Raw genomic sequence first — 26,973 nt, forward strand, 5'->3', positions numbered from 1 at the left:
CCTTGAAACTCTAGATTTTCAGTATGGGGGGAAAAAAACCCCACAGATGTGACAGAAAATGTTAAATAAAAAACATTCAGATGGAGGTAGAAGTTTATTCTTACAGCACTAGTCTGATAAAGACTTTTCTTTCTCTTAATGTTTTTTTAACATTTATTCATTTTTGAGGGAGCGGGGGTGGGCAGAGAGACAGGGAGACACAGAATCTGGAGCAGGCTTCAGGCTCTGAGCTGTCAGCACAGAGGCCAACTCGGGGCTGGAACTCACAAACCATAAGATCATTATCAGAGCTGAAGTCAGATGCTTTACCGACTGAGCCATCCAGGCACTCCAGAAGATTTTTTTTTTCCTTTCTTTCTTTTTTCTTTTTAATTGTTCGGTGGCCACTTGGTGACGCAGTCGGTTAAGCATCTGACTCTTGGTTTTAGCTCAGGTCACGAATGATCTCATGGTTGGTGAGTTCTAGCCACTTCAGGCTCTAAACTGACAGTGAGGAACCTGCTTGGGATTCTCTCCCTCTATCTCTGCCCCTCTCTCACTCATTCTCTCAAAATAAACAAATAAAAACGAGAGCACTGGGGTGCCTGGGTGGCTCAGTCGGTTAAGCATCCGGCTTCGGCTCAGGTCAGATCTCATGGTTCGTGGGTTCGAGCCCCGCGTCGGGCTCTGTGTCTCTCTCTCTCTGGCCCTCCCCTGCTCCAGCTGTCTCTCTCTGTCTCTCAAAAATAAAATAAAAAGCAATAAAAAGAAATAATTTAAAACAAACAAACAAAAAACCGAAAGCACTAAAAATTTTTTTTATTTATTTTTATTTTATTTATTTATTTTTTGAGAGACAGAGAGACAGCACGAGCAAGGGAGGGTCACAGAGAGAAAGAGGTACAGAATCTGAAGCAGGTTCCAGACTCTGAGCTAGCTATCAGCACAGAACTCGATGCGGGCCTTGAACCCATCAACTGTGAGATCATGACCTGAACTGAAGTCGGACGCTTAACCGACTGAGCCACCCAGGCACTCCTAAAAATTTTTTTAATGTTTATTTATATTTGAGAGACAGACAGCGCAAGCAGGGGAGGGGCAGAGAAAGATAGAGACAGAATCTAAGGCAGGCTCCAGGCTCCAAGCTGTCAGCACAGAGCCTGACAAGGGACTTGAACTCACAAGTTGTGACATCAAGACCTGAGCTGAAGTCGGACCACTTGGACACTCAAGTGGGATGCTTAGCTAAGCAACCCAGGTGCCACAAGATCTATTTTTCAATGAAGGAATGATAGAAGTCTTCCAATTAGACTAGCGCATTTTGCAACCCTCCAATGAATAACTCAAGCCAGGAACAGACAATCAATAGCTGCACCACAAACCACAAATTTTTTAAATTAAAAAAAAAAAAAAAAAAAAGATAACCCAGTAACCCAGTGTCTGATGATGGAAAAATATCTTTAGAAAATTCTTACAAATAAAAGCATCAACAAAAGTAACACACACAAACTCAAATCTGACTAAGCCTCAAGATACAACTCCCAACTATTTTACATAAAATACAGAAAACAGAGAAGCACTGGCACATTGTTCTACATGGAGCTGCAACTGGCAACTCCAGACTAAAGAAACACTGAGCAAACGACACAGTTTCTTCCACAAATAACGGCAAAGGAAAGGAGACAGAAGAACTTAAAATATTAAAAAACAGCTTAAAAATAGGCCAACGAACTGCAACGTGCTATGTGTAGATCCTGAATCAAACAAAATATTTAAAAAATTGAACAATGACTTCCAATATTAAGAAAAATAGTTACTTTTTGAACGTCTTATGATAGTATTTTCAGTAAATTTTTTAAAAAGCTCTTACCTTTTAAAGATACACATTAAAACAGACAAAATGAGTACTTGGGATTGCTTAAAAATAATATAAGGAGGGAGCACCTGGGTGGCTCAGTGGTTAAGTGTCTTGATTCTCGATTCTGGCTCAGGTTGCAATCTCATGGTTCTTAAGTTTGAGCCCTACATGGAACTCTGCACTGAGAGCACAGAACCTGCTGGGGATGTCTCCCTCTCTCCCTGACTCTCTGTCTCTCTCTTCAAAAATAAATAGTTTTTTAAAAAACTATAAGAAATTAAATAATAAATTAAAAAATAATAAGTAGAAAATGGATAGGATACAGGTTAAGCACAACTGATCATGAGTTGATAAAGCTAGGTGATGAGTATGTGGAAGTTCATCACTCTAATTTCATATTTGCATGATTTTTTCCATAATAAAAAGTGTTTCAAGAATATACGTCAGTCAGTTAAGCATCTGACTTCATCTCAGGTCACAATCTCATGGTTTCTGAGTTCTGGTTCCGCACCAGGCTCTCTGCTGTCAGCATGTGGAGCCTGCTTCACATCCTCTGCCTCCCCCCCCCCCCACCCCCGCAACCTGTCCTGGTCGCACTCTCTCTCTCAAAAATAAACAGTCACTAAAAAAAAAGAAGAAGAATGTACATCTAACAGGTGCCTTTACCGAAAAGAAAGAACAGTTTGCTTCTAAGACGAACAGGTCATCTCACCATAGGCTCTCCTGCTCTCTCCCTAAGTCCTAACTGTTGAATACTAATCATACACCCCCGTTCCGAGAAAGAACAGACTTTTCAAAAAATATTGTAAAAAAAACAATCTGAATATTTTTTCCTCTCCTGCCTGTTTCCTGTTAATGCTTTTCCACTTTCTAATCTCAACTCTCAGCTAAATCTTCCTAACTGCCTTAATCCTATTCCAGTAAGAAGGAAGACAAAGAGTGCTGACAGTAAAGGACGGTGAGAGTAAAACATGCAAGAAGTGCCTTATGTATACAGTTTAAAACGATCTCAATAAAAAAATTACCTACCTTGAAGTTTTCCAGATGCACCTTGTACTCTCTTCCAGCTCAAAACCAAGCCACATTTCTTCAAAACAAAAAACGATCATTACCATTTAATAAAATAAACTAAATTGTAATAAAAATAAAAGCACAATCATATTTCCACCAGGAGAAAAAGAAAAAAAAATCATACCAACTATTAAATTTCTTAAAATTCCCTCAATTCCCATAAGCCTATTATATAAAAGAAATATATAATACATCATTTAAAAGAAAAATAATAAATCCCTACAGATTTTCTTATTTGCAGAAAACTGGCTACCTTTTAACATAGAAATATTATGGCATTTATCTTATCCAAAATGTATACATAAAAACCAAGATTACCAATATCATATTTAAAATAACTATAATAAATTCAAATAAATAACTCCATAAAGATGTTTTAAAACACATGTATATATTATAAACAACTTTTTAAAGATTTCTTTTAAGTAATCTCTATACCACAATGTGGGGGCTCAAATGCACAACCCCAAGATCAAGAGTTGCATGCTCTACCAAGGAAGCCACCCAGGCACCACTATATTATAAAGGGCTTTTAGTAACATGGGGAAATGCTTGATATAGGATGCAAAAATAACATGGGACATGTAACTGCAAATATACAGTAAGACTTTACATAAAGAAAAAATTTTTCCATTAAACAATCAGAACTATGAGTGGAGCAGGTTACCTGAAGAGTAGAACATTATTTTGTTTACTTGCAAAGTTGTTTTTTTATAAATAAATGTTTATTTATTATTTTACTTAATGTTTAGAGAGTGAGTGCAGGGGAGAGGCAGAAAGAGAGGGATACAAAGGATCCCAAGCAGACTCCACACTGAGAGCAAAGAGCCTGATGTGGGGCTCGAACTCACAAACTGCAAGACCATGCCCTGAGCTGAAGTCAGACGCTCAACCAACTGAGCCACCCAGGCGCCCTCCCACTTGCAAGGTTTTAAAATATTATTTCTAATTATTAAAGTTAAAACTAGAAAGTTATAAAAAAGTTATTTGTGGAAAATAGTAACTGAAGATTGCCTGTCAAAGCTGAGAGAATGCACGTAGTTTTTACATCTTCCTTCAGAGAAACCAATAAATGATTATCAAGAAATGTAAAAAATAAAAACCCATGAGATCAAACATTGCAGGAGGGAATGGCAGCAGAATTCAACAAAATTTTAAGATAAAAGGCAATGGGCGCCGGGGTAGCTCAGTCGGTTAAGCCTCTGAATTTGGCTCAGGTCATGAGCTTACTATCTGTGAGTTCGGGATGAGTCAGGCTCTGTGTTGACAGCTGAGAACCTGGAGCCTCCTTCAGACTGTGTGTCTCCCTCTCCCTCTGCCCCTCCCCTATTCACGTTCTGTCTCTCAAAAATGAATTAGCATTTTTAAAAAATTACAAAAAGAAGACAAAAGGCAAAGGAGGGGAACTGATTCAGTATATCAAAGAAAGCCATAACTCCAAGTGTTTACAGATGAAGATACTACTGAGAAAGAATTAGGCTAATGGATTATACAAAGCCAAGTGGACCTCGACTAGAGGTAAAAAGTAGGTACAAAGTACATGCAGTTGTAACACAAAGCTGAATAAAAACAGGTGCTTTCCTGACAATGTGAATATAGAACAATCAAAGCCTCAAGAGTTCTTTTCAAGCAACTACTCTAATCCCCACCCCAGAGAATTTAGCCTGCCATCTTTACAAGCAACTATACTATCCCCCTCCTCAGGTAAGAATGAAGTTATGAAGAAAGTGAACAGAAAAGATATGAAAGGTCAGGAGGGGACACTGAATGGGTAACAAGGTCAGTCAGTCATATACTCACTAGCCACAAAACCAATCAAATGCTGGCTAAATTACCCTACAATGACATTCAACATTTTACAAACCCAATATATCCACACAAAAAGACTTTTAATCCTTAACTCTTAAATGTGAACAATCAAGAATTCCTAGACATTTAAGGCCTTAAAAGAAAAATGAGGGGTGTCCTGATCGCTCAATCGGTAAAGCATGCAACTTGCTTTCAGGGTTTTAAGTTTGAGCTCCACACTAGGCATGGAACCTACTTAAAACTTAAAGAGGAGCCCCAATGGCTCAGTTAGTTAAGTATCTAACTTCAACTCAGGTCATGATCTCACAGCTCGAGTTTGAGCCCCACATCAGGCTCTGTACTGTCAGCACAGAGATTGGGATTCTCAATCTCTCTCTCTCTCAAAATAAATAAACTTTAAAAATAAATAAAAACAAAAAGATGTTTCAAATAAAATATATACATTATCTCCATACACTTGTACACAAATATTCACAGCACCATTATTCACAATAACCAAAAAGTGGAAATAACCCAAATGCCCATCAACTGATGAATGGGTAAATAAAATGAGTGATAAATCCATTAGATGGAAGACTTGGCCATAAAAAGGAATGAAATTGATAGATTCAGCAGTCTAGATGAACCCTGAAAACATTAAGTTAAAAAAAAGACAAAACACAAAAAGCCACACACATTCTATGATTGTATCAATAAAATGCCCAGAATAGGCAAATCTACACAGACAGAAAGTATCATAGTGGTTGCCATACACCAGGGAGAGGAGAGAATGGGAAGTGATTTACAGGGCACAGGGTTTATAGTTGGGGTGATGAAACTGTGCTAGAATCAAGTCAGTGGTTATGTTTGTACAACTTTCTGAATATACTAAAAACAACTGAATTACTATAAAAAGGTGAATTTTAAAGTATAAGTTACTTTACAATTGAGGTTTTTTGAAAAAAAAGTCCTCCCAGCATTCCACTTTGGAAAAAAATTGGCATAATCTGATAAAACTGAAGATAAACATGCGGTAAAACTTAGAAATTCCACTTCTAAGAGGATACATTATAGAAATTTTTTCATGTTCACTGAAGACATTACCAGTAGTAATAGAGCAAAACATAGTACTAAGAAATAGAAACAATCCATATTTCTATCATTAAAACATTTTAAATTCATGGTATATTACTACAATGCAACGGTACAAGACAATAAATAAACTAAAGCTATATACATATGAGGTGAAAAAAACAAATTATATAGTACGGAATTAAGATTTATGAATTACAAATTTTTCTGCAGTATAAATAAGTAAAGTAAGAATACACACATGAATGATAAATACCAAATTTAGGATAGTGGTTTACCTCTGGTGATTACCTCTGTGGAAAAAGAAATGGGAATGGGGGCCAACTGGAATGGTTTATTTCTCTGGGAAAAAAATCTGGAGCTAGTACCACAAAATACTGAACCTGATGAAGCTAGGTTTGTGGTGTTTATTTCCTAAACATTTTTCAATTCACGGATCATCCAATTTAAAAAACAAATGGCAATAAAATCAAGAAAAATCAAGAAAATAAAAAAAAAATAGTGGAGATTATGGCGAGAGGGAGTACAGGCACTGTTGTTTTTTTTATTATAAAACCATTATTATTTCACTTAATGCGCACTTAACACCAAGATAAACACTTTAATCTTTTTTTTTAATGTTCATTTATTTTTGAGAGTGGGAGAGAGAGCGTAAGGGGGGAGGGGAAAAGAGAGAGGGCAACACAGAATCTAAAGCAGGCTCCAGGCTCTGAGCTGTCAGTCCAGAGCCTGACATGGGGCTTAAACCCACTAACAAGCAAGATCATGACCTAAGCCAAAGTCGGAAGCTTAACCAAATGAGTCACCTAAGCACTCCAGGATAAAAATTTTTAAACTAGGGGCGCCTGGGTGGCTCAATCGGTTAAGCCTCCGACTTCGGCTCAGGTCAGATCTCACATTCGTGGGTTCGAGCCCCACGTCAGGCTCTGTGCTGACAGCCTAGAGCCTGGAGTCTGCTTCCGGTTCTGTGTCTCCTTCTCTCTCTGACCCTCTTCCTCTCAAAGTCTCTCTATCAAAAATAAATTAAAATATTTTTAAAAAATTAAAAAAAAATTTTTTAAACTAAGTCAAAAAAGAAAAGCAATGAGGTAACTGGATGGCTCAGTCTGTTAAGCATCTGACTTCACCTCAGACTATGATCTCACGGCCTGAGTTAGAGCCCCACATCAGGCTGTCAGCACAGAGCCCACTTTGTATCCTGTCATCCCCTTTTCTCTCTGCCCCTCACGTTTGTGCTCTCTCTCTCTCTCAAAAATAAATACAAATTTAAAAACATTTTTTTAAAACATCAATTTCAGGGGCACCTGGGTGGCTCAGTTAGTTAAGCGTCTGACTTTGGCTCAGGTCACCATCTCACAGTTAGTGAGTGTGAGCCCTGAGCTGGGTTCTGTGTAGACAGCTTGGAGCCCAGACCTGCTTCAGATTTTGTGTTTCCCTCTCTCTCTGCCCCTCCCTCACTTGTGCTGGCACTCTCTCTCAAAAATAAACCATTTTTTAAAATGTCAATGTCCTGAAAAACAAAAACAAAACAAGCAAACAAACGAAGACAGGAAGCTATTTTCTATTAGAGAAGATGCCTAGGGGTGCTAGTGTGACTCACTAAGTTAAGTATCCAACTCTTGATTTTTGGCTCAGGTCATGAGATCGCTCTCAACGAGCCCCACATCAGGCTCTGTCCTGTCAGCAAGATATAACAATTCAGTGCAATGTATAATCCCTGACTGAATGATAGCTAAACAAAATGCAGCAATTATGGAGATTATTGGGAAAATTACATATGAACTGTACATATATTCAGTTAACAATACTACATTGGAGGAAAAAATACCGTTATCAGCCTTAAATTTTTTTTTTTTTGCGAGTGTGCACAAGTGAAAAAGGGGCAGAGAAAGAGGGAGAGAGAATTCCACAAGGGGCAGAGACAGGGACGAGTGGGAGTGGGAGGGCTCGAGCTCACCCCCAGCAGGGCTGGAGCTCACCAACCTTGAGATCTAGACCTGAGTCGAGGGGCGCCTGGGTGGCTCAGTCGGTTAAGCCTCCGGCTCAGGTCAGATCTCACGTTCATGGGTTCAAGCCCAACGTCAGGCTCTGTGCTGACAGCTAGCTCAGAGCCCGGAGCCTGCTTCTGGTTCTGTGTCTCCTCTCTCTGCCCCTCTCCCTCTCATCCTCTGCCTCTCTCTGTATCAAAAATAAATAAAACATTAAAAAAAAAAAATAGACCTGAGTCGAAGTCAGATGCTTAACCAACTGCACCACCTAGGTGTCCCCAGCCTTAAACTGCTTAGGTATGATGATGGTTTTGTGATCATATAAGAGAACATCATCAGTCTTAGAAATAGGAAGTATGCAGAGATGAAATATCATGTACAACTTAATTTCCAATTATTCTGAAAAAATGTGGGGGGGTATGAGTGTGCACCCACAGGTAAAAAATAAATGTGGCAAAATGTGTTTCACGTGTATTCACTATACTATTCACTCAACTGTTTTTGCAGGATTGAAAATTTTCAAAATAAAAAGGAGAAAAGGATTATTGAGTCCTTTCTGCATTTTCATAGATTTGAAATCCATAATAATAAAATTTAAAAATGAAAAACAGTTTAACACTTACAGCAAGGAGTTGTCTTATGAGCATGTCTGAGGCTTTCTCAGAAATGTTGCCAACAAAAACTGTAGTAGTAGGACCACAATTTTCATCATTTTCTTTAGCCTTTAAACCTGGATGATCCTTTCTTGCTCCCAAATGCTTTCCAACCATGGACACAGTGGGCACTAAAACCTAGAGTGAAAAAAAGGAGTAAAATTGGACCTTGTAATTAAATTCCCTATCATGTTTAATGCAACCTTAGACTGACAACAATTTTAAAGTGGTACATACATAGCAATTATTAAAGGTTCTACATACCTATCTAAAGCGCCTATCATTTTTCACTAACACAAAATTATTTATGACAAGTAAAGTTCCATTATTAGATTACCTATCTTTTAAAAAACAACTTGGGAAAGCAAATAAAAATAACCTGAATGAATGGAAAATTTTTTATATTTACAACATAATCCTTAAGTGTCCAAGACATGATAAGTCATTTAAAATTATCAAATATATCCAGGAGATTCTTCACAACTGCTCTGTACAAATATAAAAGCAAATTTCAATCATCCCCGCTAGCCCCTGACACAGTATTCAAATATTCTCACAGTATTTTCCACAACTTAAATTTTACCTTTATCAGTTAGTTGCGTTTTTTATTTTTCTTTTATAACTTTCAACTTGCCAGAGGAAGGAACAGACTCACTCAGTTTTACATCTGGAATTGAATTTAGCAAAACATCCACAGTAGACACTGAATAAAGAGTGGTAAACTGAGGGGGCTGCTCCAAACCCCAAGTCCCACCTTTTCCTAGACTGAGATGTTAAAAGGGTAAGTACCTGTCAGGTGGAGGTTTTCCCAAATAGACAAACAACGGGTATCTGAGCCAAGAAAAACCAGACCCCTCCTTCGTTACAGCACCTTATCTTCTTCGTGTTGTCTTACAGCAGATTTATGCTTCCCCTCTGAGTTACCATCTATTTTTCAATATAGATAACACCTCCTCCTCCCTCCCATTTCAAAATCCACAGGTAGAAAAACAATTTAAAGTAATGAGATCTACCCTCCCTCATAGAATTCCAAATGAAATTCATAATCTACCACTTAAGTCAAAGAAAAATTCTAGCTAAATAACAGTTAAGAGTGTTATTATTTATTCATGTGTAATAGCATGTTAGCATTTTTTTTAATTTTTTTTTTTTTTTTTTTAACTTTTGAGAGATGAAGACCTCGCGAGCAGGGGAAGGTCAGAGAGAGAGGGAGACACAGAATGCGAAGTAAGCTCCAGGCTCTGAGCCAGCTGTCAGCACAGAGCCCGACATGGGGCTCGAACCCACGAACCATGAGATCATGACCTGAGCTGAAACTGGATGCTTAACCAACTGAGCCACCCAGGCGCCCCACATGTAGCATGCTTAATGAATGTTTAGAATGTACAAAAGCTTTGATGAATGTGAAGAATTAAGGGTTAAGACTGAATAATAAAACAGTTCAGCAGAGTAAAGGCTTCAGTAGAATTTACAAAGCTTAAGAATATCATACCAGACAACAGAGAAAAATTAGTTTGGAATGGGCTAAAAATTAGGTAGGTATGAGGAAAGAATGGAAGTATATTCAACTCAAATCTCACTTCAGAATTTAAGTTTCTAAGATCATTCCTACAGTCCTTTTTCTTTCTTTTATGAGATTAGGCATGTCAGATCATATCTCCCAGGACCAAGACAAAATGAGGGAATGATGGAAAAAAAAAAAACCAAACAAACCAATCTCTTAAATCTGAAATAATAAGTATACGAAGAGTGTACAGAATGAGGTAAATCATAAAACTATTTAGGGAGCCTATTTTAGGGGCAACTGCATAATATGCATAGCTGAGTGAAAATGATACTGAAATACATGGATCCTCTCACTCCCTATCATTCTTTTAAACACTTAAAATACTTTATCAATTTGTTTAGCTCTACAAGAAGTATTACCACTGTATCTCCTAATTCCTCCTTAAAATTATACTTACAGTTGGAGCAGGAGCCATAATGCTCATTGGTACAGGAATCATTGGGGTCCCTAAGAAAAAAAGGATAATAAACCATAAGAACACACTCAGATAAGACTATATTCTATATCAACTACACGCCTTACCAATAGGTAAAAACGTAGGACTAATGACAATGAGATATTGATGAATGCCTTATTCTCAAAAGCAATGGGGTATCAGACCTGTCTATATAAACTTACCTGACAACAAAAAAAACGATTCTAAAAGCAAAAAGGCTACCACCACAATATGCTTTCATCTCAGAAGTTTAAAAAACTGGAGTTGTTGATGGGGCGCCAGGGTGGCTCAGTCAGTTAAGCGTCCGACTTCGGCTCAGGTCATGATCTCACAGTTCGTGGGTTCCAGCCCCTCTTCGGGCTCTGTTCTGACAGCTCAGAGCCTGGAGCCGGTTTCAGATTCTGTGTCTCCCACTCTCTCTGACCCTCCCCAGCTCATGATGTCTCTTTGTCTCTCTCTCTCAAAAAATAAATAAAAACATTTTTTAAAAATCTGAGTTGTTGATTCATGTTCATCTGATTCAGTACATCCTGAAAGCCACTAACTTACACAAATACAGATTCACTTATGGGTAAACAATAGCATTAAAGAATCCTTTAAAAAAAAGTAAAAAATAAAGAATCCTTTAAAAGGTAAAAAGAAAAAAAAATATATCAAATAAAAAACTAATCTGGAAACCCAGATAGAATCTTATTATTGCTGGTTCTTTAATAAAAAAAATCAGAGGCACCAGGAGCCAACTCAGTCAGTTGAGTGTTTGACTCTTGATTTCACCTCAAATCATGATTCCAGGGTTGTAGGATCGAGCCCCGAGTCAGGTTCCACAGAGTGTGAAGCCTGTTTTAAGATTCTCTCTCTCAATGGGAACTCTCTTTCACTATTGGTGGGAATGTAAACTGGTGCAGCCACTCTGAAGAAACAGTGTGGAGATTCCTCAAAAAATTAAAACTAGAACTACCCTATGACCCTTCAATAGCACTGCTAGGAATTTACCCAAGGGATATAGGAGTGCTGCTACTTAGGGGCACACGTACCCCAATGCTCATAGCAGCACCTTCAACAATAGCCAAATCATGGAAAGAGCCTCAATGTCCATGAACTGATGAATGGATAAAGATATAGTTTATATATATGATGGAATACTACTTGGCAACAAGAAAGAATGAAATCCGGCCATTTGCAGTAATGCAGATGGATCTGGAGGGTATTATGCTAAGTGAAATAAGTCAGTCAGAGAAAGACAAATACCAAATGTTTTCACTCTTACGTGGATCTTGAGAAACTTAACAGAAGACCATGGGGAATGGAAAGGGGGAAAAGTTACAGAGAGGGAGGGAGGCAAACCATAAGAGACTTTTGAATACAGAGGAGTTGGGGGTTGATGGGGGGTGGAGGAGAGGGGAAAGTGAGAAATAGGCATTGAGGAGGGCACTTGTTGGAATGACCACTGGGTGCTGTATGGAAACCAATTTGACTATAAATTATATTTTTTAAAGAAAAGATTCTCTCTACAAAACAGATGAACATAAGGGAAGGGAAACAAAAGTAATATAAAAACAAAGAGGGGGACCAAACAAACAGAGGGTTGCCGGAGGAGCTGTGGGAGAGGGGAAGGTCTAAATAAGTAAGGGGCATTAAGGATTCTTGATTTGGGCTCAGGCTGGTGGGATCAAGCCCTATGTGCTCAGCATGGAGCCTGCTTAAGATTCTCTCCCTCCCCTGCTTGCGTGTGTGCCCATGCTCTTGCACGCTCTCAAAAAAAAAAAAATTAATTAAAAGAAAAACAATAAAAGCAGGGAAAGAGAATACATAAGCAAACACATCAAGATACGCATAGTGTACCTCTGAAGAGTACACACTAGAAACTGTTAAGAAAGGCTACGTTTGAGAAAGAGACTTCTCAAGAACCATGGGGAAAAGGAAAAAATCTTTTTTCTACATGCATACATTACTTCTTAGGGGAAAATTATGGTTATTTTTCAAATTTATTTTCAAATTTAATATAGAATGTGACCATCACATTAATTGCATTAAAAACCAAGGTGAGAAAATTATTCATGAATATGGGAATTTGTGGTCTTGAATTATTACACTAGTTTAGCATACTATTTTATTATTTACTTTTTAAAGTACTGATGCTCTACAAAAAATACACAATGAGTTGCAACTAAATCTGATTTATCATCCAAGTATATTTCTCTGAATAGAAATGGTACTATACGCTGTTATAAACAGAATCAGAATTAATAGTGTTACTATTCTGAATAAACATCCACATTAGGATGGCAATGACCAAACAGCAAGAAAAACCGACAATCTGGTTTTAGGATCGGTTGACCCACTTTTTTTTTAATGTTCATTTACTTATTTGAGAGAGTCAGAGAGAGAATGAATCCCAGGCCAACTCCACACTGTCAGCAAAGAACTCTATGCAGGGCTTGAATCCACGAACTGTGAGATCACAACCTGAGCCAAAATCAAGAGTTGGACACTTAACCCAGGTGCCCCCTGCTGACCCATCTTAAGAGATATGCAGAGAGTAATAGAAACAGGACTCATCTTCTACTTCCATTTAATAATTTGGTATAATGTTCATCAAAAAAGGTTCAATTTAGTATTTGCTCTTTAAAAAAAAATTAAAGGAATTTAATACTTTTTAAGTTTATTTATTTTGAAAGAGAGAGACCGCAGGCCTGCACTCACACAAGCAAAGAGGGGCAGAGAGAGAGAATCCCAAGTAGGCTCTCCACTGTCAATGAAGAGCCAGATGCAGAGCTCAAACCCGTGAACCATTAGATCATGACCTGAAACTGAAGTCAAGATTCAGATGCTCAGCCAACTGAGCTCAACCAAATGAGTCACCCAGGTGCTCCATCAAAGAAAATTAAAATCTTTTCTACAAAACCAATCGACTAATAGGGAAATTAAGGCACTGATTTTTCACTGTCTTCTTTCCTGATTCTGAATAAGTGATTAGCTTCATTCTCAGTCCCTTAAATTCCTTCATGAAGAAATAAAAAAGTAAATATTTTTCCCTACAAATCTATAACAAGGTTTTGTTTTAAAAAAAAAAAAACTGTCATGGGGGACACCTGGTGGCTCAGTTGGTAAAGTGTGTGACTGGTTCAGGTCATGATCCAGAGATTGGTAGATTCAAGCCCCACATCATGCTCTGTGGGGACAGTCTGGAGTCTGGAGCTTGCTTTGGATTGCGTCTCCCTCTCTCTCTGCCTCTCCCTCACGTTGTCTCTTTCTCTCTCAAAAACAAATAAACATTAAAAAAAATTTTTTTTTAAGTATCATGAGGGACGCCCAGGTGGCTCAGTTGGGTCAACATCCATCCAACTCTTGATTTCAGCTTAGCTCATGATCTCACAGAGTTCGTGAGTTTGAGACCCATGTTGGACTCTGCACAGAGCCTGCTTGCCTCTGCCCTCCCCTGCTCGTGCCCTCTAAATAAACATTTTTTAAAAAGTATCATGGTTACCAGTAAGGGCTATAAAAAAACAGATCTGAGACATTAAATTTCTAAATCCCCCATAATAACTGATACCCAAATAAAAGTGGCTCAGGACGCTGTTCTTACGTTATTAATCTCTCAAGTGGTCGACAACTACCTTTATTCCATTTTCTATTAACATTATTCTCTCAATCCCCCTTTTCAGCAGAGTTCCTTTTTATAGTACATAATGGAACAGCTAAATTACTAAAATTCAGTAATTGTTTACATGAAATAATAAATTGGCAGTATTAAACTTAAATAAGTATTTCAAACTACACTCCTGGCAGCAGGTGGTAACAAGTACTACCCACCTAGTATGACTACCTAGAAGGACAGCTTAAAACAAACTGCTAGAAGGGCGCCTGGGTGGCTCAGTCGGTTAAGCGTCTGGCTTCAACTCAGGTCATCTCACAGTTTGTGGGTTCGAGCCCCACGTCAGGCTCTGTGCTGACAGCTAGCTCAGAGCCTGGAGCCTGCTTCATATTCTGTATCTCCCTCTCTCTCTGATCCTCCCCTGCTTGCATTGTCTCTCCCTATTTCTCAAAAATAAATTAAAAAAAAAATTTTTTTAAACAAACTGCTAGAAGTATAAATGTCTTAAAAAGTTGTACAAATACTACCTTCTACTTTATGATATATATATACATAAGTACTTGATCTTTTAAATTTTTAAACTTTGTTCTAAGCTTATTTATTTTGAGAGAGCAAGCACAAGCAGGGGAGGGGCAAAAAGAAACGAGGGAGGGGAGGGGAGGGGAGGGGAGGGGAGGGGAGGGGAGGGGAGGGAAGGGAAGGGAAGGGAAGAGAGAGAGAGAAGAGAGAGAGAGAGAGATCGATTGATCCAGACTCTGCAGAGCCCAATGCAAGGCTCAAACTCAGGACCCGTGAGATCACGACCTGAGCCAAAATCAAGAGTCAGGACACTTAACCAACTGAGCCACCCAAGCACCCCTACTTCTTCTAACTTTTAAAAGTAAAATTTACCTCCAAATTCCTGAAGTGTTAAATGACATTCCAGAAACACTGCCATGTTTGTCTTGTGGCTTTTCATACCTATCCCAACATTGCTATATACTTGACCTAGGGGTAGGAGCCCCTCAAAGCTGAGCCTAAAAAATGTGTTGTGAATTAACAACCCATCTTATGAGCCGACCTCAATGTACTATTGATTTCTCAGCAGTCAAGCTCTTTAGTAAAACAATGTAATTTCAAACAGATAATCCAATATTTAAAAACAGGTCTCTGATATAAAGCTTCCCTCAATCAAGGTGCTTGGGTGGCTCAGTGGTTAAGCATCTGACTCGTGATTTCGGCTCAGGCCATGTTCTCACAGTTCCTGAGTTTGAGTCCCATATCAGGCTCTGTGCTGAGGGTGCAGAGCCTGCTTGGGATTCTCTCTCTCCCTGTCTGCCCCTCCCCTGCATACCCTCATGCACGCAAGAGCATGCAAGTACTCTCCCTTTCTCTCTCTAAATAAATAAACTTAAAAATTTTTTTAATTTAAAAAAGAAAAAAAGCCTCGCTCAAATATTTCTGGATGATTTACAAGCTCGTTTGATTTCAGCCTGCATTACAGAGTCTATGTCAAAAAAACAAAAGTACTTTTTAAAAAAATTTTTTAATGTTTTATTTATTTTTGATACAGAGAGAGACAAAGCATGAGAGGGGGAGGGGCAGGGAGAGAAGGAGACACAGAACCAGAAGCAGGCTCCAGGCTCTGAGCTAGCAGTCAGCACAGAGCCTGACGCGGGGCTCGAACCCACGAACCTGAGATCTGACGTGAGCTGAAGTCGGAGGCTTAACCGACTGAGCCACCCAGGTGCCCCCAAAAGTACTTTTAACATACAAATTAAGGACAGCTCTTCTTTAAGGGAAACTGATTTTTGTATAAACTGATTTTTGGCCCTGCTAAAAATATCTGAACTACAACCCATAAACCAAAGGAAAACTCTTGCTCTCTAGGCCAAGCAATGTTAATATGTACCTCAAGATAATGGTTCTCTAATGTGGGTTCTCTTAGCCATGCTTAGATGCCTAGGAATCACCTGTGAACTTGTTGAAAATAAAAATTCCTGGGCCCCAGTATTTGAAAATCTGAATCAGTGGGTTGGAGTGGGGCCTGAAGGTTATCTTTTTTTTTTTTTTTTTTTAACCTCAAAGAGCTTTGGAGAGAGAAAGCTTTTATATGATAATCTGAAAATCTCTCCAAGATATATTTTCAGGCATAAAAAAGGGACAAAGCAATATATACAGAATGCCACTATACATGTGCATTAAAAGAAAAAAACAAAAACCCAGTGGATAAAAGAAGATATACTTGCAGTGGCATGTAATATGCACTAAAAATCACTTAGTACAATAAAATAACCAACTTTAAAACAGTTTCCCTCTTTCAGTAAGAACAGTAACAAATTATGTGGGAATGTAAGGAAAATTTTTCATTGTACACCTTTTTGATGACTGAACCATATGAATGCATTACCTAGTTTTCATAAATAAAGGTGTTTTTTTTCCTTAATCTCCCCAGATGGGTTTGATACTCAGCCAGATATGTAAAGCACTGCCACAGGAAAATGAGACACCACATTTACAAAAGGATGCTAACAGACATTGTTACTACTAGCCCAGTCACATACATATCATTTTCCCCAAGTCAACAGTGTACGGACAAAAGGGCAGGTTAAAAAACATCAACACTATCCACAAACTTACCTGGAGGTACAGGAGGAGGAAAGCCAGGAAACTGTGGGGGTGGGATCCCTGGTGGGAGTGCTGGGATTCCCATGGGAGGGCGATTCAAGTGAGGGGGGAAAGACATTCTCACTGCAGCGGTCTAAAGAAAAAAATGACAAATCATTTTATTTGAAATCTTTGCAATTTGATATGCCTGGTTTGTTGGCCTTCATTTTTAGAGTATCTGCAAAATTCTAAAGTTTTCTTACCCAAAGGAGTTGGCAAAGACCCTCTTTTCTCTGTCTGTCCATTGAGAATTTTTAAAACTTAGATCTTTTCTAAAATAAGTTCCCAAAATGTACACGATCTAAATTCAGGATAGACTCCTACAATCATGTGGGAATACATATAAAGGAAGAAAAAAATTTTGAAGTTCAGTTAATATCCAAAAATTAAATACCAAACATCAATGAATCTTTTTAAACCAAACTCAGAATCCAGGAAGATTATCTAACAGTTTGGTTTTTTTTTTTAAGTGTTCTGATGTAGTCATTTTTTCACACATCAGCACCCTGAAAACTAAATGTACAAAGTTACACAGTATTTGTTGATTCAGTGTTGGCCAGTTCCTCAAGGACTAATGAATCTCTCAGTAAACTATAAACTTGAGAGGGAAGAAACCTCCTGACATCAGATCACATGGTAACCATTGAGATACAAAGAGAACATACAATTTGTGACAATGAGAAAGATGTCATTATTTTTGATAAAAGCAAACCTCTTAACCATTCTTGAATGAAATCCAATCAATGAATGAAATTCAAGAATCAGATATTAGCATCTGACGTAATGTAAGAATACACTGAACTGTTTCATTTGTGATATTACTTAAAAGAAACTTCATTTGGAGTTTTAGTTAAACGAACTTAAGTATTTAAGACCCCCTTACCATCAAATTTTATATTTTCATCAAAATACTTGTCCTGAACTATTAGAAAAAGTAGAAAAACAATGTTAGGATGTCCTAGGAAGATTCCATGTACCAATTTTAAAAAGTAGTCAAAATAAGTGATCTTGTATCAGTGATGGCACTAAATAGTAGCAATTTAATAAACTGGATATTTGTTGGATACTAGGAAAAACTCCTTCTACACTATACAACTGAAGGGGTCTAGAGTTGTTTGAAGCTTTTAAACCACATTTGTACTATGTATGTGTGTGTTTCATACACTGACTTCCTCACCCTTCACAAGAGAGAAGATAAAAAGTGCAAGGTCTTCTACTTACTTGCCCCCTACTCCCAACAGTTTGGTATATATCATTGTGTTCTTCTAAATATCTTTCTATACACAAACTACTATATAATTGTGTTTTTCTGCAAACAGCATAATCATACTATATTGTTAAATGCATTTCTCCCTCATTATAATTAACATCTCTTCATATCAGGTCATAAAGTTCTATTCCAACCTTCATAATGCAGTAAACTACATACAGGTATATATTAATTAATCAACAAGGATGGTTGGCTCCACATTTTGCCTTACAAATAATATTGAACATTCTTGGACGTACTGGACATACAAATCTATGCACCTGTGCAAGTAATTTCATGATACAGCTTCGTACTATATGCTTCTACACTTCACCTCCAAATCATCCTCTAAAACTAGTGTACAAATTTATATCCCCACCACCAATATGTGTGTATGTATGCCCTTTCCTCAAATCTTCAACATCACTGGAGTATATCAGTGTTTAAATTATAACGGTCTATAAGTAAAAAATACTCTCATTTCAATGTGCATTTCCTTAATGACTAAGGCAGTTGAGAATCTTTTTACCTGTTTATTAGACTTTTCTTTAAAACAGTCTTAGACAAGCATGTCCTTCAGGCTCTCAGCTGTTCTTCCTCAGTGTTGACTTAATAAGTTAGGATAAGTGAGGATAATACAAGATTATTTATGGTAATTCTATAAAATCTAAACTTCAATTTCAGAAAACACAGTACACTTAAAATACTTAGAAAGCTTTACAGGTAAAATAAATTCCTAGAATTTTACACACTTAGAAAATAAGGTATTGGGAAATGCTTTAAAATCTTGTATCAGCATAAATTAAAAAGGAAAAATGCAACTAACTTAAGATTATAAATGTGTTACATTTTTTAGTCATCTTTCTGTAATACTTTTTGCCCCAAAATAAAAACAAACATTCTACAGGAGGGGACGGGAATGTATCTCCTTTCAAAAGAGGGCTACTGTCCTACTTACAGAAGCTCTTCTATTATCATTATAATACTCTATCTCAGCACTTTCTGAGGAGGGCAGTTGATATTAATACCTGTTGAATAAATAAATCAATGAGTAAGTAAACACATTTATTAACAAGCTCCTATGTGCCAAGTTCTATGCTAGCAATGACCCAGTGTCCAGTCTCACAATGTTTACAAAGACTGAAGCATGAATTCCTAGAACCACTTATTGCCAAGAATTAAGCTATAACCATTATTTAAAAAAAAAAAACCTACATGTTCTTGGTGTTTCAATTATATTTCATGGCTTTTAAATGTACAATTCATTCTGTAAGAATAACCAGATGATATGTTTTATGCTAACATATCCATTCTACTTACTCCTAATTTTTCTATTACATGACCTTTTCATTTAGAACTATTCAAAACTTGCTTATTCAATAGGAGAAACTTCAAAGGTAAAGAAAAGTAGGTAATAGGATAATGGTGCCTTGTATGGCCAGAAAACAAACAATTCTGGTGATCACTGATAAATATTAATGTTCACTTTAAACATCCTAAAGTGAGAGTATCAACCACTTTTTTCAACATAAACTTTTATGTTTTGACATGTGTGAAAATGACTAAGAATAAACTTTTATAAACATAAGCAAAGCTGATCAGTTTTTACCTACAGTTGATAAATTGTAATATTCTCATAATAAATTATATGGAGACTCAAAGTTGGTAGATACATTGTAGAATAAAGTAGGGAAGAGAACTCCAGAGCACTTCACTATAAATTCGGAGGTCGAGCCTCACAAAGACAGGCAAACTGAACAAAAAATCCAAAGAGGCCAAGGCAGGAAACCTCACATATAGAGGCAATATCCTTCCAAGCAAAGAAAACAACAAATATAGGAGCCTGAAGTGATCATGTAGTGTTTGTAGAAGGAGCAACAAGGCCAACAGCTGGAGCAGATCACCTGAGGAAGGTCGAAGATAAATGCCAAGTATCACTTGGGGGAGCAGGCTCAGAAAATGTAGTACTTAGTAGGCCATTGCGAAGGTTTTGATTTTTACGCTGAATGAGGTGGAAAATATTTGAAAGGCTTTTGACCTTACATTTTAACGGTGTCACTGGCCAGCATGTTAATAAAACTGGAGAGCAAGGGGAGGAGCAGAGGACTACTACAACAATGCAGACAAGAGAGGAGGGCCTGTAATAGGTGGTAGGGTTAAGTGTTAGATTCTGGATGTACCCATTTCAAGGGTAGCCAGTGCTGAGGGATCACATGTGGAGTTCAATAAAAAAAAAAAAAAAGAGAGCCGCAAAGCTTATTTTATTAGCACTGATATGATTATAAAGTAACATTTACAAAATACTTGTATTTTTCACTTTCACTTTTAGAAGGGGTTCACTTTTAGAAGGCTCAAAGTATTTTTATTTTTAAGCAATCTCTACACCCAACGTGGGGCTCACATTCATAACCCTGAGATTATGAGCTGCGTGCTCTTCCCACTGAGCCAGCCAAGCGCCCCTAGAAGGCTCAGAGCATTTATACAGGGGCTAACACAGCCCAAAGTAACAAAATGAGCACCTATCATGCAAAGTGTTCCCTATCTTTAGTGCCTATCTTTAGTGTGGCAGTGGTCATATGGTTTATTACGCATTTGTCAAAATTCACTGAAATTAAAATGCATGCATTTTACTGTATGTAAATTTTATCTCAATAAATCTAGGTTCCTGTCAGTGGGGAAAAAAAAAACCTTAAATAACATTTATCCATACCACTCAACATATGCATGTATTCTGCTTTTCTCTTTTTCACTTTTTCCTCTTTGTGCTTTTTCCCTCCTTATACTTTAAAATCACTCCTTTTCTCACACCATTTTCTGCGTATAACCATTCCTCCATTGCTGATTTATCCCAATAGAAAAAATATTTCACCTGGAAGAGATTTACTGACTAAGCCTATCTGGACACCATGTGCCAAATCTCTGAATGGTAGGAGGCAAATGAACCAAGATTCTCTTAACCAACACTTACACACCTCATTTATTCAACAAATATCTAGCTCCACTTGTGTGTCAGATTCTTTTCTAAATGTTATTTTCATACAGTTACACTGCCAGTCCAGGGGCTCTGCACTGAATACAAATGATCAATACTGTAATATGTATTGTTCCCTGCTCTGCTTACGGCCAACGAGATACAATGGGACTGACTATACCTGTCCCAATCTAAGGAAAGCAAGCCCCTCAAAACCGCATTTCTCCAACTGAATTTCTACAAAAGTGGAGTCTTCAGGAACTATTCCTAGGAAAAAGTATTACATGTCCAAACAAGAACGGGAAATGCTTGATTAACAAAATGTTTCTTTTGCAGGAAAGTTTTTCAGAGGTTATGAAAGGACTCAAGTGTTTTAAGTCTCCAAAAAGGGATATCTTTTTCTGAGCTTTCCACTTTGCTGTTTTACCATTTTCAATGATTAAAAAGCAATACTATCTACAAAGAAAAATTAGTGTTAGTCTGGAGCTGGAGTGACTTGCAAACAGGAAAGAAGGATCCTTTTTGGGATAACAGTCACAACAGGAAAGAAGGATCCTTTTTGGGATAACAGTCACAACTGTGAACAGTTACTAAAAATCATCAAATTGCACATTACAACAAGTGTACTTTATGTGTCAATTACACCTTAGTAAAGTTGCTTTTAAAAAACTATCAATTCAGGACAAGTTCAGGCTGAATCCAATTAAGACCTATAGATTAGATAGTATTGCATCAATATTAACTTCCTGATTTTGTTCACACTATTGCTATTAAATATGAAAATATCCTTATTCTAAGAAATATACACTTAAGTATTTAAGGGCTAAGGAACACCTTCTCTGTGGCTTACTAGCAAAACATTTCAGAAGAAAACTATAAAGAAAAAGAGGAGAGGATAAAGTAAATTTGTGAAATGTTACGTTTGGGGAATCTGGGTGAGAAGTTACTTGAGAATTCTTTCTACTATTCTTGCAACTTTTTTTAAAGTTTGAGATTGTGTCGAATAAGTTTTAAAAAGCAGTATCAGTCATTCTGGTGGTGTAAATATTACATTCTTTTTATTTTCTGAAGTTTCAAAATTTTTAAAGGCAGAAGAAAACTTAGTCAAAACTTTAAGGGGTAATCAATCTGAATCCTTTTAGGAATGGCAGTGGTAGTTGTCAGAAAAGACTACCAAGAGATTAAACAAAATACAGAATGTTTTTGTAAGACGTTAAAAAATTCAGGGACTACTTCTGCTTCCAAAGTTACAAAACAGTCCATACAATTTTTCTTTAAATCATATGTAAAAGAAAAAACTACATACCTAATCAGTGATCCAAGAAGTTACTTGAAAATCCCAAACTTATATTAGGTCTGAAGTAATTACTAATATTCAAGTGAACTCATTTTATTTTAAAAACAGATTTAAAGCCTTAACACAGTAGAATAAAGATACCAAACCACAAAATTTAAAAACAGCCCAAACTATTATTAATAATATATAGTGCCTATATGCAACACTGGGATAATGAAAACATTTTCTTCCTAGAAATGTTTTGGCATCAAAGATACATACATACATAAAGGGAAAACCATACTTGGGGGGCCAGAAGTAAGAATTAGCTTAACTCCAAGAAGAAGAATTACTTAATAAAAGTATTAACTAACATTTTTATTTACCTGTTTACAAAAGCCTTCAACATACATTATCTCACTGAATCTCACAAATTACCTGTTGTAGATATATTATTCTCCTTTTAAAGATGAAGAAGCTAACTTGTCCAAAGCAATAAGTGAGTGGGGACTCCAAGGTCCCTACTATCCAAAATTACCAATCCAAAGGCTGTTTTCACTGTGTCACAATGCCTCTTTCTAGTAATAACATACCAAGAAGAAACTTTTTATTAAGGGTTAACTTTTATTTTATTTTATTTATAAAAGTCTATTCAGTTCAGAGTACATTGGAAAAAATGTTAAGAGTCAGGATTAGGCTCTTGTACTTCACTGAAAATTCTTAACAGTATCAGTTAATGTGAACTAAACACTATGTTACTTAAACATCACAATAAGTATTTTACATACGTTTTTATCAATTAATCCCCAATCACAATAACCTATGAAGTGGATACTATTATAATTCTCAATTTACACATGAAGAAAACCAAGGCTTCAAGAAAAGTTAGATTAATTACAATAGTAGGGTATCTGCTTGGATCATGAGGACCAACTGAACACCTTTCGAGGCCCCTGAATGTTTTAAAAAATCTTTCAAAGTTCCCAAGACCATATAAAAATTGTTTATACTCCACTGCCACTACCTAATTCACAATACTTCATACTACAGCAGTCTGGTACAAGAGAAGTCCAATCTCCTCTCTCCTTTTGGTCTGCTCCTCTCTGACCAGGACCAAAATGGCTTTTCCATGGCAATATAAATATCCACATTACATAACTTCAAAATAATCTTCGCACTCCTAGATCTACTTCGGAAAACGTATTTAAAAAGTACTGAAGGCCAAAGGAGAGTAAGAAAGAAGTAACATTTTAATTTGGAGCTCGGTCATCGCCTAGAATGAATGGGGATATAGTTTACTGCAACCTCCAAAGGAGGAAAGGGGCAGGACCACAATACTCCTCACAATCTTAGACAAGCAAACCCGCGGGGGGCGGGGGGGCAAAAAAGGTGGGCGTTAGCTGAATTCGGGGTCGGGGTGGGGGAGTTCACTCAGTGGCGGGCTCTGGATGACCAAAGAGGAAGGGAAAGAAATCCGCTGGTGGCCAACACCTCGCTCAAAAGGGTGGTTGCTCTCAGGCTTGTGGGCAGAGCCTGAGGCAAGAGAGTCCTAGGCCCCGAAAATCTAATCAGGCTCGGGTTAGAAAGGGGCCTCAGGGAAGGGCTCCCCAGGGGCAGATCGATCGTTCTGGGGCAAACGTGGAGCCCAGAAGGGATCCCAGATGGTCGACTCTGTGACGGGCCGTGGAAGGGAAAGATAAAGTAGGCGACAATGCAAGGAGGAAAGCTCTGGCAGTAGGTCCGGCCTCCACGGGCTCCTGCTGGGCCCACTGGTTTTCGAGGCCTTAGAGAAGTGGAGAAACCCAAGCCTCGCGCCCGCCCCGTCCCCCTCCTCCACCCCAACCCCCCATTTACCCCCAATCCCACCCCGGCTCTTTCGCAGCCTCCCCGGCTTCCCCTCCTCCCGGTCTCCCGGTCTCCTGGTTCCCACACACGTTCAGAGTCGTGAACTCACCCGCCGCTGACAAAACGGTACGGTCTTCGCAGCCTTCCGGGCTCCAGGTTACGAATGGGTTCCACCGGTTCGAGGTTTCTGCGCACCGCTTGCCGGGAGACTGGTTCCGAGGCGCCTACTCGCACAGGCCGCAAACACAGCCGCGCTGCGCGGGGAGCTTCTGGAGGTCTTCCTCTTGCCCGGCATGCACTGCGGCCAGGCCCGCTGAAGGGAAGAATCATAGAGAAGAACGTGTATAGATAGTCTTCCCTTTTGCTCTGAATCACCACGCAGCCGCCAGTAACCATAGAGAAGGAGCGCCTGGTAGAGACTAGAAAGGCTCGAACTGTAAATTACGACCCATCCTGCCATTTTTGATTGGAGCTGATTGAATCTTATGACTACGGGACGCCATCTTGAGGTCAAGGTTTCTCTGCGCGGGGCACAAGGGCTGTTAAGACTTCTCACTTTTTGTAGTTTGTGTTCCCGGGCTTACGGATTTGTTCTGTGGCTCGCTGAAGTTGGATGAACTGCTAACGGGGCTTCACCTAGCACGTTAGTGAGAACTGCCAAGTGCTAACTTTCCCCTGGAAAACAGCTATTATTGATACCACGAAATAACTGGCAAAGGGCTTGGTGTTTTTATTTTAACTGCACGCGCACAACCCTTGTGCTCCCTAGTACGGCCAAAGAGATGGCTAAAGATACTTGAAATGCCTAAAATAGCCTGCAAGAACTTTTAACACAACTTTAATTCTGTCATGTAAAGGTGCTGAAAAGAACTTCACGTACTAGATTAATGGAAATGAAACTTAATGGAAATAAGTGAGACTAGTCATGAGTGATTCAATTTATGCCCTTTATGGTTAATATCTTTATAGGCCTTTGTTTCTCAATTCTTGCTTCTCAGAAAGCTTATTATTTATTGGACATAGAGTTATTGGCTCCCTGAGTGTTTGAAAGTAAGCAAGTGAGATTTTATCCTTTTTTGGGAAAAGCCACAATGTCAAACTGACGATTGTGTATAAAAGTGAAACACGCTCCCTTTTTTAATCTGCTTTTCCTATTGGATTTTACTCTTCAGCATTTATCACCACTTACTAACTTGATATTTTTTATTTATTTTATGGTTTGCCTTCCCTTACCCCACTATAAGGTAAACTTAAAGAGTGCAGGGATTGTATGTTTTGTTCACTGCTGTATCCCAAGGCCTTGGACAAGTTCTGACATATAGCAAGTGCTCAATAAATATTTGTTGAATGAAAGAAAGGATTATATATGAGTACCAATAGAACATAAATTCAGTGGGAGACTAACAGGAAAAGCAATAATATTACTACCAGTTGTAAAATTTACATCCATCTGTATTTCTGCTCACTAGATTTTCCTACAATTAAGTAGGGCTAATAGTATCCATTTCCCGGGAGGCCCCAGGGGCGCCTGTAGCAGACAATTGTTGCTTATATTGACCTGGCATCCATTTCCTTTGGTAATGGCACTCCAAATCTCTTAAAAGAAACCATCCTTCCACTACTCTAGATCTTTGTAGTTTGGATGAAAAGTCCCAACCTTAGAGCACAGGGATAAAGTTATAACCCAATCAGAGCTTGGTAATTGAGTATTTGTGTTGTACCAGGCACTATTTTAAGCATCTTGCAAATATCAGCAACTTTAAACTTCACAGCAACCCATTGAAGTAGGAACCGTTGTGGTACAGATGAACATACCAAGGCTTGGGGAGGTAAAATAAGTTGCCCAAAGTTACAAAGACAGTAAGTGATGGAGGTGCCTGGGTGGCTTAGTTGGTTAAGCATCTGACTCTTTATCTCATCTCAGGTCTTGATCTCAGGGTCATGAGTTTAAGCGCTGAGTTGGACTCCGTGGTTGGCATGAAGCCTATTTAAAAAGCAAAACAATAACAGTAAGTGATGGAGCTGATCTGGTTCCTTACCCCATGGTCTCAACCATTACATTAGGCTGCTTCATCTAGCTGGAATAATGATAAAAGGGGCTGAGGGAGGGGACTGTATCTTTTTTACTTAACGTAAATCTGAGAAGATTTAACCTTAGAACGAGCAGGGATAAGAATGAAACAATCACGGGGGTGGCTCAGTGGTTAAGCCTCCAACTTTGGCTCAGGTCATGATCGCACGGTCTGTGCTATCAGAGCCTGGAACCTGCTTCTTATTCTCTGTCTCCCTCTCTCTGCCCCTCCCCGCTCATGGTCTGTCTCTCTCTGTCTCAAAAATAAATATATATATATATATAAAAAAAAAGAATGAAGCAACCACAGAAGAAAGCAAAGAGAAGGTGAGAGATTTTTGACAATATCATTTGAAAACATAGATTCAGCCATTCTTGAAACCATTATGCTTCTAGGCTTCTCAGTGTGTAAGCCAATGGATTCCTTTCCCGAAATCAGTTTGAATGGAGTTTTCTATCCCTTCAACAGAAAGTGCCCTGAACAATACACTTGTGTGTCACTTGTAGAGAATTGGTCAGGCCATTCACCTACAATAACAGGCAGCCCCTTTCTAAGGAGTGTTCCCTCATAGGCCCTCACTGAGGAAAGTGACTGGAGATAATTAATTTGGACACTGGTGACCACATTATGTGCATTCTGATCCTATTCCTATGGCCACATCTGGTCAGCAGCATAGCGTGTGACCTGTGAGAAAAACATAGTTTAGTTGTCCCACACAGATCCTCTCAATAATTTAAACCAGAGATGCAGCGGAGTCAATTAACTGACAGGAAAAGGGAAATGAAATTAGTTATAGGTGATAACATAGGTGAATCATATGAAAAACGGAAGGTTACTAGAATAGGCACCTTTGTGCCCTAGATTGAGAGGAAGAAATTATTGGAATT

At 38.2% G+C, this 26,973-nt stretch overlaps 1 protein-coding gene across 1 annotated transcript in view; it reads right to left on the minus strand.

The window, feature by feature from the left end:
- RBM25 (RNA binding motif protein 25) overlaps positions 1–24,316 on the minus strand; it is a 61,435-nt gene extending 37,119 nt beyond the window's left edge. Inside the window, exons 1-5 of the mRNA XM_029950597.1 lie at positions 24,124–24,316; positions 16,647–16,767; positions 10,394–10,443; positions 8,400–8,567; positions 2,867–2,924 (exon numbers count right to left, since the gene is read on the minus strand). Coding sequence (XP_029806457.1) covers positions 2,867–2,924; positions 8,400–8,567; positions 10,394–10,443; positions 16,647–16,752 — 382 coding nt within the window. The 5' untranslated portion in view covers positions 16,753–16,767; positions 24,124–24,316. The remainder of the gene's footprint in view (positions 1–2,866; positions 2,925–8,399; positions 8,568–10,393; positions 10,444–16,646; positions 16,768–24,123) is intronic.
- Positions 24,317–26,973: the final 2,657 nt, after the last annotated feature.

Source organism: Suricata suricatta, chromosome 9 (genome assembly GCF_006229205.1).
Source record: "Suricata suricatta isolate VVHF042 chromosome 9, meerkat_22Aug2017_6uvM2_HiC, whole genome shotgun sequence".
NCBI classification, from domain to species: Eukaryota; Metazoa; Chordata; class Mammalia; order Carnivora; family Herpestidae; genus Suricata; species Suricata suricatta.